The sequence below is a fragment of the Haematobia irritans genome, chromosome 2, assembly GCF_050003625.1.
Source record: "Haematobia irritans isolate KBUSLIRL chromosome 2, ASM5000362v1, whole genome shotgun sequence".
NCBI classification, from domain to species: domain Eukaryota; kingdom Metazoa; phylum Arthropoda; class Insecta; order Diptera; family Muscidae; genus Haematobia; species Haematobia irritans.
The window spans coordinates 221,974,663-221,985,460 of NC_134398.1; the positions used below are offsets into that span (position 1 = coordinate 221,974,663).

Consider the following 10,798-nt stretch of genomic DNA (forward strand, 5'->3'; position numbering starts at 1 on the left):
CGTCATAAACAACTGATCACACGTGCGACTTAACACATAGCGAATAGAAAGAAAATATAAATATTTTTTTTTTTATTCCAAGGAACTTAGTTGTTTGTAAACATTCGATTTTAGTATCAAGAGGACGAAAAAAGAATCTGAATTTTCCAAATATGAGCGACAGTGAAGCTGAAGAGCCTAAACAAACGAACGAGCCCATTGAAAATGCATGGGCTATGAAAATTCCTGCATTCAAGCCGGAGGATAATCCAAATGGTCTGGTGGAGGAAAGCTCTTTTGCTACACTTTTTCCCAAATACCGTGAGAGATATCTAAAAGAGGTATGGCCCTTAGTGCAACAGGCTGTTGCAGAGCATAATCTTAAAGCTGAATTGGATTTGATTGAAGGCAGTATGGTGGTGAAAACAACACGTAAAACTTGGGATCCTTATATTATAATAAAAGCTCGCGACATGATTAAGCTTATGGCCAGAAGTGTACCATTCGAACAAGCCAAACGTGTGCTGCAAGATGAAATTGGATGCGATATCATAAAAATCGGTAGTCTCGTGAGGAAGAAGGAAAAATTTGTCAAGAGACGTCAACGGTTAATTGGTCCCAATGGCGCCACATTGAAATCCATAGAACTTCTCACAGACTGTTATGTTTTGGTGCAAGGAAACACAGTGGCCGCTTTGGGGCCATACAAGGGCTTGCAGCAAGTGCGTGACATTGTTGTCGACACCATGAACAATGTTCATCCCATTTATAACATTAAAGCTTTAATGATAAAACGTGAACTAATGAAGGATCCCAAATTGGCCAATGAGGACTGGTCGAGATTTTTGCCTAAGTTTAAGAATAAAAACATTAGCAAACGCAAGCAACCTAAGGTCAAGAAACAAAAGAAAGAATACACACCCTTCCCACCGGCTCAACCAGAGAGTAAAATCGATAAGCAATTGGCTTCTGGTGAATATTTCCTCAACAAGGAACAAAAACAACAACGCAAGCAAGAGGAACGTAATGCCAAACAAAGTGAAGCAGCCAAAAAGCAAGAGGAGAAACGTCAAAAAGATTTCATACCACCCTCAGAAGAATTACCCTCAACATCGGCGAAAAAACGCTCCGCTGATGATGATGATAAAAAATTGGATGTTAGCGCTCTTAAAGCAAAATTGATGAAAGCCAATAAGAAAATGAAAAAATGAATATAGTATCTGATAAATTAGTTAGTAATATTGTTTAGTATAGTATTTTCTATTCTATATAAATAAAGTAACAATGCATCATTTGCATTGCATTTTAAGCTTAACAGCTATGACGGCTTTGTTTTTAAAGCAGACGGATGGATTAGCCAATTGTTTAATGAGCTCTGGGTAGTCATACGAAAGCCAGCTATCGACTCAGAATACATGAAGTATCGAACATTGAGAGCTGAACATAATAGGTTTACTCTTTAAATTCGATGTAGTAACGTCTAATAGCGTTAACAGTAGGGCTGTGGAGTCGGTATAAATTTACTCGATTCCTGCAATTTTCATCAACTTCCACACCGAGTAATGTAATTAATTTTCATTTTAACTTAAGGCAAATTGCAGATTTCTGGATTATAAGCTGTATCGGGAGATCATTCTTGTGGGAGGTTATTTACAATTTTTATGGGTTCAACAACCAATTTCATATCTACAATCGGGGCAAAGGTAAATATGAATTTTATATAAAAATGCTCTTGGACTGCATTTCGACATCTGTGACTATATTTGATGTGGGTAGAAAATGTTGGAAAATAGGTTATTATCGGTGAATTTGATGAAATATGTCGACTCAAGAAGATTAGTTCAAATGGAACGGCTTCTGAAGTAAAATTTGAAGCTACATTAGATTCTGGATCTTAAATATCTCGCCAAAAGATCGGTAAAATTTCATGATTATTTTTCTTAATTACGATATAAAATAAATAAAACTTTATAATAGCTTTCGGCTGTTCCTCCAAGACTCTAAGCTACTAGTGCCAAAATATGTAGATGATGATTTTATTTTATTTTTGTGGGTTTGATTCCTGCTTCGACCGACCACCAAAAAACTTTTTAGCGGTGGATTATCCGACCTCTGCAATGCTGGCGATATTTCTGAGTGTTTCACAGCTTCTCTAAGTAGTTTCACTGCAATATGGAACGCCGTTCGGATTAGTCTATAAAAAGGAGGTCCATTGTCATTGAGTTTTAAGAGATAAGAGAGAAGTTCACCTCTGTGGTATCACAATGAATTGAATAGTCTAAGTGAGCCTGATACATCGGGCTGCCTAACCTTATATTTTTTACAAAATCTTATCAAATCATGGATGCAAAATATCCAGGGAATTGATTGTGTAACATTTCGTCTCCCAAATTAATCATACCAAAAAGTAAGCGCGAAAAAAATCAGGTTTTCACCCCATAATCAGAACATGTTTATTTAGGAGATATCAGGGGGGTCAGGTTATGGATCTGTATCGATAATTTTAACACCAATATGGATATATAGAGCTCTATCATCTTATGGATCTGTGTGGATCATTTTAAACAAAAGGGGGTCAGAGTATAAATAACCGAAGTGGAGCTAATCTCTTTCACTCCTAAAATAATTCGCAAATCGGGATATAAGTGGTGGGTCCTAAGAGGAGATGGGGGCTTATATTAGAGTTTTATAAAAATAAGTACCAATAAGAACTATATTTAGTACATTTCTAATGGGTTAAAATTATCCTTAGATTCCAAATTTGTGAAGGAAGTCTCTTGTAATTGACTTAACATAAAATTGACATAAAATCGGGCACCACTCCTTGATAATATAGAAGTTCTTCACCTGTGGTATCACAATGGAAGTAATAGTCTAAGTGAGCCTGGGCTGTCACTATACATATCTTTAAACGGCCGACAAAACTGCATGAAAGTAGCACTCCAACGAATTGAGATCCTGAGATTTTCATGGCCATTGAGCGGTAGAAATGAGTGTCCGTTTTAAACCCTTCTTGGTTAATGCGTGCTGAGTCCTGTTGGAATGTCCTTGGTCTGTGGTCGAAATGTTTGCCTGTCCAGGGTTTCAATACTGCCATAAGGACATTTTCTCGACAATATTCGGCATTTTTAGTTTGAACCCAAGGTCGATACGAATACGAGCGGGGAGCGAACATCCGCCGTTACCGCGGCCCAAACCATTACCATTGGCGGGGTTTGAATTCTAGTGGCACCTTCGCTTGACTTTGCTTGATTCTTTGGCAAGTAAACCCGATTATTTTGTTTGTTCACAAATTGCTCAATTTGGAATTACTTCTCATCGAAGAAAACAAAGTTCGGTAACTGGACACTTTCGTACAAGCGAAACAATGTCTTGGCTTTTTCCATTCTAATTTGTTGATGCATCAGTGAGATCTTGCACATTCTGGAACTACACTGCGTCTTGGATTTCCCCCAACTTCACTGCGTCTTGGATTTCCCTCAAATCTGGCCTTTACTTTTCGGATCATTTCTGGTGATGTTAGTGCTTTATTAGTCCACTTTTTGGAAGCGACGCAACACTACCAGCATCACTGTAATGAGCAATGGTACTCTCAAAAGTTACTGGGATGTTGACATTTCATTCAGGATTTTGGTATTGATTCTGAGCCAACGATGCAGCTTCTTTAAAATAAAGAATGTTTTAAGGGATCCCTCTAGCTTTAAATCTAGGCTCATTCTGTTTTTGCGATTTATTAACAAAGCTATTCATGTTTTAATAAAATTCAATTAAAAAATATTTTTTTAATTTCTCAAAACAAAAATAAATAAATAAATAAACCAAAGATTAAATCCTCAAAATAAGTTTTTGCCTAAATTTGAAGCTTTTTTATCTTTAATTCAAAGATTCAAATGCTTCTTTAATTAAAAAATATTATTTTTACTTTAAGGAAACTTTAAAGACATGGGGTCGCAAATGTTATTGTTGTAACAGTTTTTAATGTAATTTCATCCATTTTGTTCTATGTGTTCTATGGTACGTCAACTGGTGTCCAGATCTAGGAACTCTGCGACAAGGGTGGGGTGCGTCCAGAGTGTTCTGGTGGTGAGTCGGGTAGGTTTAGCTGGACAAGCGAAAAGGTGACGTGTGTAATGTGGCCCTTGGTTACAGATGGGACACACGTCAGCTACGCTGCTATCAATCACTGATAAGTAGGAATTGCTATCAATCACTGATAAGTAGCCTAGTCTGCCGTGGGAGGTCTCTTTCCTCCGGTGCTATGGGCGGTGGTCGGACTCCGAGAACAGGATTAATCTTGTAGCTTCTCACCGCTTCATCTACAATATCCTCAAGGGAGCCACCGTGGTGCAATGGTTAGCATGCCCGCCTTGCATACACAAGGTCGTGGGTTCGATTCCTGCTTCGACCGAACACCAATAAATTTTTCAGCGGTGGATTATCCCACCTCAGTAATGATGGTGACATTTCTGACGGTTTCAAGTGGTTTCACTGCAATGTGGAACGCCGTTCGGACTCGGTTATAAAAAGGAGGTCCCTTGTAATTGAGCTTAACATTGAATCGGGCAGCACTCAGTGATAAGAGAGAAGTTCACCAATGTGGTATCACAATGGACTGAAAAGTCTAAGTGAACCTGATACATCAGGCTGCCACCTAACCTAACCTACAGTATCCTCATGAATCCTGTCCAGACCTGTCTAATATGCTGCTCGATCTAGAGGCTCACTTTTGTAACGCTGGATCTCGCGCTCTAGAAGGTGAAGATCAACCCTTACATTCCTGGGTGGAGATTGCCTATCCACAAGATGGTGATTTGGATGACAACTTCGATAGCAACCCAAGAGGTACTGCTTTGACAACATGTAATTGTGTCGACGCACCGGAATGATCTTGGTCTCCGCATAAAGGTGATCTAGGGGTGTACTGCGGAGACATCCTGTTGCGGTTCGCTTGTTTGAGGTGTCCACACTGGCGCTGCATAGTTTACCACTGACCAATTGCCAATTGCCTTATAAATAGTCAGCAAGGTTTCTTTGTCGGCACCCCAAGTACCTTGTTTCTACCGCGGAGCTTGTTACAAATTGCAGTGGCATAGGCAGACGACTTAAACAGGCTGTCGAATGTGACCCCGAGTATTTTGGGGGTAGTTTACTGTCGGAATTATTTCGCCATCGACTCTAACATTCAACTGCCTACGTACTTCCACCGCAAATGTTGAAGGTTCGTGTCCTAAATTTAAAGAAGCGAATTTTAATGCAAAATATTATGAATTTTCTTTCGAAATCGAAAATTCTTTACATAAGCATCCTGCCAATTTTTTTTAATTTGGCGGCGCTTCTGAGAATCCCCACCCGAAAACAGTCGTATACGATATCTAAAACTCGTCGCAAAAGTGCCGTCACTATTGAGAAGTTGTACCACGCCAAGTTACTACAAAAAAGCATCGCATGAGTGCAATTATTAGGTGCCTTTTTGGATACATTTAGAACGACGCCAATAAGAGCCCCTTCAAATTTTTAGACAAAGTGCATTTTATGATAGTTGTAAAGGAATCATTGTGGTCAAGTAAAATGCGATAATTTAGATGTTTATTAATTTGAATAAAAATGTATAAATTATTCCAAGTATAACTTTTATACGAATGGAAACACATTGAACAGTTGACGATTGTTGTAGTGTCATTTACGAACATTGAAATGCTGGCCAGCATTTCCACAATGAACTTTTATTTTGGACCAAGATTTTTCCACATTTGGACCAAAATTCCTAATAGCGGACCATTTTTCCAAATTAAATTAAAGTTAAAAATTTTCCAAAATTTTACTTCTTTAGCAAATTTCAAATTTTTATTTCAATTCAATTTATTTATTTTTATAGACAATTTTGTCAAAATTATTTTCTATAGAAAATTTTGTAAAAATTTTATTTTTATAGAAATTTTAGTCAAAATTTTATTTATATAGAAAATTTTGTCAAAATTTTATTTATATAGAAAATTTTGTCAAATTTGATTTCTATAGAAAATTTAGCCAAAATTTTATTTCTATAGAAAGTTATCGCAAAATTTTATTTCTATATAAAATGTTTAAAAAATGTTCTTCCTATACAAACCTTTGCCTAATTTTGTAACTATAGAAAATTTTTTAAAGTTTATTTCTGTACAAAATTTTGTGAAAATTGTATTTTTATATAAAATTTTGTTACAGTTTTACTTCCGTAGAAAATGTCGTCAAAATTTTATTTCTATAGGAAATTTTGTTAAAATTTCATTGCTATAGAACATTTAGACAACATTTTATTTCTAGAGAAAATTTTGTCAAAATTTTATTTCTGTAGAAAACTTTATTAAAATTTTAGTTCATTAGAAAATTTTGTCCAAATTTTATTTCTATAGAAAATTTTGTCAAAATTTTATTTCTGTGGTAGCGATGAGGATAAAATGGAACATTGGAATGCTGGCCAGCGTTTCCACAATGAACTTTTATTTTGGACCAAGATTTTTCCACATTTGGACCAAAATTCCTACCAGCGGACCATTTTTCCAAATTAAATTAAAGTTAAAAATTTTCCAAAATGTTACTTCGATAGAAAATTTCAAATTTTTATTTCAATTCAAAATTTTTAATTTTTATTTATTTCTATAGACAATTTTGTCAAAATTATTTTCCATAGAAAAGTTTGTAAAAATTTTATTTTTATAGAAATTTTTGTCAAAATTTTATTTATATAGAAAATTTTGTCAAAATTTTATTTCTATAAAAAAATTATCCAAAATTTTATTTCTATAGAAAATTTAGCAAAAATTTTATTTCTATAGAAAGTTATCGCACAATTTTATTCTTTAGAAAATTTTGTTACAATTTCATTGCTATAGAACATTTAGACAACATTTTATTTCTAGAGAAAATTTAGTCAAAATTTTATTTCTGTAGAAAACTTTGTTAAAATTTTAGTTCATTAGAAAATTTTGTCCAAATTTTATTTCTATAGAAAATTTTGTCAAAATTTTATTTCTATAAAAAAAATATTTTTTTATATATATTATACAAAATGTTCTATATTTTGTCAATATGTTATTTCTATAGAAAATTTGTCAACTTTTTATTTTTATAGAAAGTTATCGCAAAATTTTAATTCAATATAAAATTTGTGAATAATGTGATATCGATACAAACTTTTTTTTTAAGTTTATTTCTGTACAAAGTTTTGCCAAAATTTTATTTCTATAGAAATTTTTATCAAAATGTTATTTCTATGGAAAATATTGTTAAAATTTTATTTCTATACACTCATAGAAAAAAGTCTGCTAAAAACAGCAGTCGATGTCTGCTGTTATATTTTTGTACTTCAGGGCCAAATGAACAACAATTTATAAAATTTTTAGGTTATAAATTTTTCCCCAAAGCATATTTAAGAACCAAAAGTAGTTTTTGGTATATTTTTGCACTGTAATATACTTACAAGCTCCTAAATACGATCAGCAAACATTTTGTTTGCTGTTATGCCTCAATTCGATAAATATTCAGATTTTTTGGTCAAATAATATAGATATTCATAAAATATTGTTTTAATTATGTTAGGATAGCTCCTAAGTTGACATTTTTATTTGTTTTAGCCAAAATAAAACATGTTTTAGTTTAATCGAGCTTCAAAAATAGCAGGAAATGTTTGCTATTTCAGCAAACAGTGACTGCTATCCCTTTTTCAGCATACTTTCTGCTGTTTTAGCAGACTTTTCTGCTGTCCCTACTAACAAATTTCTTTGGGTGTACAAATTATCGTCACATTTTTTTTCTACAGAATTTTTTTTTCTTTAATTTTGAAAAAATACCGATTTGACGAAAATGGACCAAAATCAACCAAATTCCATTTGGTCCGACCATCGGACCAAATTTAAAAATGTATAATTTTTTGGACCAATGGCAACCCTGATGCTGGCAGGGCAATCACTCTCTCACACTTGAATTGTATTACGAATAACTTTATTATTAATAGATCAAAACGCTTTTGTAAGCTTTTAAAAAAACACAAAGAACTATCATTGGTATAAATCTGTCAGTCGAGCGGTTGTTGAAGTTGTTTGCAATATATATCGGCCACCCTGTATATGTTTATATTTATACGATTAGAAAATATAGCAGACAATGTTTGCTAAATCAGCAAACAAAGATTGATTTTCCTTTGCTATTTACCTAAGTTATCCGGTATGTGCACTAACAAATTTCTTTGGGTGTAGTAACGTAATCGAATTTTAAAACATAAATATGTAGCATTCATATTCAAAAAAATAATTTAATTCAATTTATTTTTTATTTAAAAAAATTAAATATATATAAATCTTTAATTGACATCAGTAATTGATGTTATCAGTTCATGAATAACGAAATCTTCCAGTTGGAGTACATTTTGCCACATTCAAAATTTTGAACATTTATATCCACCTCGTGTATTTTTCAACCCAAAACGAGGAAAACGTTTGTTTCTATTGAAAGTAAACAAGCTTCTTCAACAATTCTCTTGGAAATGCTACTTCTTAGCTTAATACCAAATTAATATTGAATTTTTATGAAATTTCAAAATATTTCCAAAGAAATGTCCACGAACCATTATTACTTCTACTGTAAAAGCATGGCAGTAAAAGTCATGAGATGTAATAATTTAGGAATATGTCAGGTAAATTCTTGCTAAATTGGAATTGCTAAATGCAAAAGATGATCACGATTTTTCCTCCCAAAAGAAAGACAAATTTGGGCCATATTTGTAGCAATGAAGAGAAGTCCAAGATGTATAAAGAAAGCAAAATGCGTTTTATGCGTTCAATAAACGCTAAAAAAAACAAAAACATAAAGATCTTTCAGAAACTTAATTGTCCATGACATAAAGATGGTTAAATTCTTAATGAAAACAAATTCCATTCGCTTGTTTTTCCATGGCTATAAGCGGGGTCTTCTCCGTCATATATATAAAAAAAACAACCGAGATGACCTTAAATGCGTTTTTAATTTCATTTTTCTCACTTAAATTTTAATAACATAATTTGTATCAATTTATTTTCCTTAATCTCCTTTGGCCAGGCGTACGTACGTACGTCTTCAATGCGCGTGTACGATGGAAAGGCATGACTGCTTGAACCCAATGGTCCAATCAAAAAGCCACTTGCACTTCATGCCTAAATCCAAATCAAATGAACCAAAAAGTCTTTTAACAATGTTTCATAAGCTCCTTCTACTTCGATGAAGAAGGAGGATAGGGGTGATATATCCTCCTCCTCCCCCCCCCCCCTTGCCATCCCTACCACTATGTGTATGTGTGTTTGCTTGCCAGAACTGTTTTGGAAGTTGAATGTTTTCATGCAATTAAATATCATTCATATTTATTCGATTTCCTCCTCTAGAAAATCCAACCATTTACCCAAAATTAACAAAAACCAAGCCGCATTGAAGGCGGCGGCGGTTATTTTAAATCTTATCTTAACCATGGTTGCTGCTGCGATGGCCATATGTAAAATCTCTTGGGCTACTTGTGAGTAGTCGATAATGCCCTGTTTTCGGAGGAATACAATCAAATCATGGCACCCATATTCTTTATGGGACTAATAACCATTTACAATTGCACAGTGGTTTCAATATCAACCCACATCACGTGGCATTTTGAAAACGGAGGGGCACTCGTCGGCACATTGAAAACAAAAGTCACCTAATATGGAAATTCGAACAAGCCGAATTTTATGTAACCTCCATCAGAGATTGAAGCCGACCCATTTTCGTCGACGGCTTAATGGCTAAGCCGATATAAATTTGTGTATTCGGCGGCGGCGGTCAATTATCCATTATAAAATCAATTTGAAGTTCTCCAAATGGTAATGAGATTAGTTGTGCGACCAATCTAGAAATCTAATTTAAATTTCATTAAAATTTTCTGAGCAAAATTTTTGTTAAAATATTATAGCAATTGTGAATGAAAGGCTCAAAAATTTGCCAAACAAATAAAACCACATACAAAAAAATATTTTTCACGAATTAAAAAAATAATTGAAAGTCAATTAAAAATCAAATGATCCAATTAAAAAATTAATTGACACTATTTTGGTGATTGATTTTTTTTTTTTCAATTTAAAAATTTCAATTTAAAAATTTTTAGAATCAATTAAATTTTTAATTGAATATTTTTTAACACTCAATTAAGACTTTAATTGGAAAAATTTTCGTGATTTTTTTTCTGTGCAGAAATGACAGTATCATTTAGAAAAGTCAATTAAGAATTAAATGATCCAATTAAAACATTAATTGATACTATTGATTTTTGTTTCAATTAAAAAATTTGTTGAATCAATTAAATTTTTAATTGAATATTTTTTAAAACTCAATTAACTTTTAATTGGAAACATTTTCTTGAATTTTTTTCTGTGCATTATTACATTTATCTGATATTAATCAATATTTTTGATTAATTAGCGGCTAAGTTGGTCGAGTCGAGATGAATCGACATATTCGGAGGCGGCATCTACTGGCAAAAAAAGAGTTGCCTCTACTGGAATAGTCCAGAATGAAGTAGGTGTCAGGTCTTTTGGTTGAACAGGACACGTAAAGAGATGCCTCGTGATGTGAGGCGAATGTCCACAATTCCGGCAGACATCTTGAATTGACGGTATCAGAAGTAAGACGTAACTGTTTAAATTCCTGGAGATGTGGGATCTTAGCAGAGATAGCACTCTAAGCAGTCTGCTCGATGGAAGACCACCCAGCACAATGATGTACTGGTAGAAAGTTATTGTCTACTGAACCGCTACCGTGTGCGCAACCTCAAATGCGGCCGTTATTC

At 33.7% G+C, this 10,798-nt stretch overlaps 1 protein-coding gene across 1 annotated transcript; it reads left to right on the plus strand.

Moving 5' to 3' along the window:
• On the plus strand, window positions 1-1,294 carry dbe (KRR1 small subunit processome component homolog dbe). Its single transcript, XM_075297544.1, has one exon. The coding sequence runs from the start codon at window positions 153-155 to the stop codon at window positions 1,188-1,190; it is 1,038 nt and encodes a 345-aa protein (XP_075153659.1). The 5' UTR covers window positions 1-152; the 3' UTR covers window positions 1,191-1,294.
• Window positions 1,295-10,798: the final 9,504 nt, after the last annotated feature.

What these genes read in the sequence shown, in the direction of transcription:
- dbe (XM_075297544.1), top strand. Translation starts at nt 153, where the DNA reads ATGAGCGACAGTGAAGCTGAAGAGCCTAAACAAACGAACGAGCCCATT.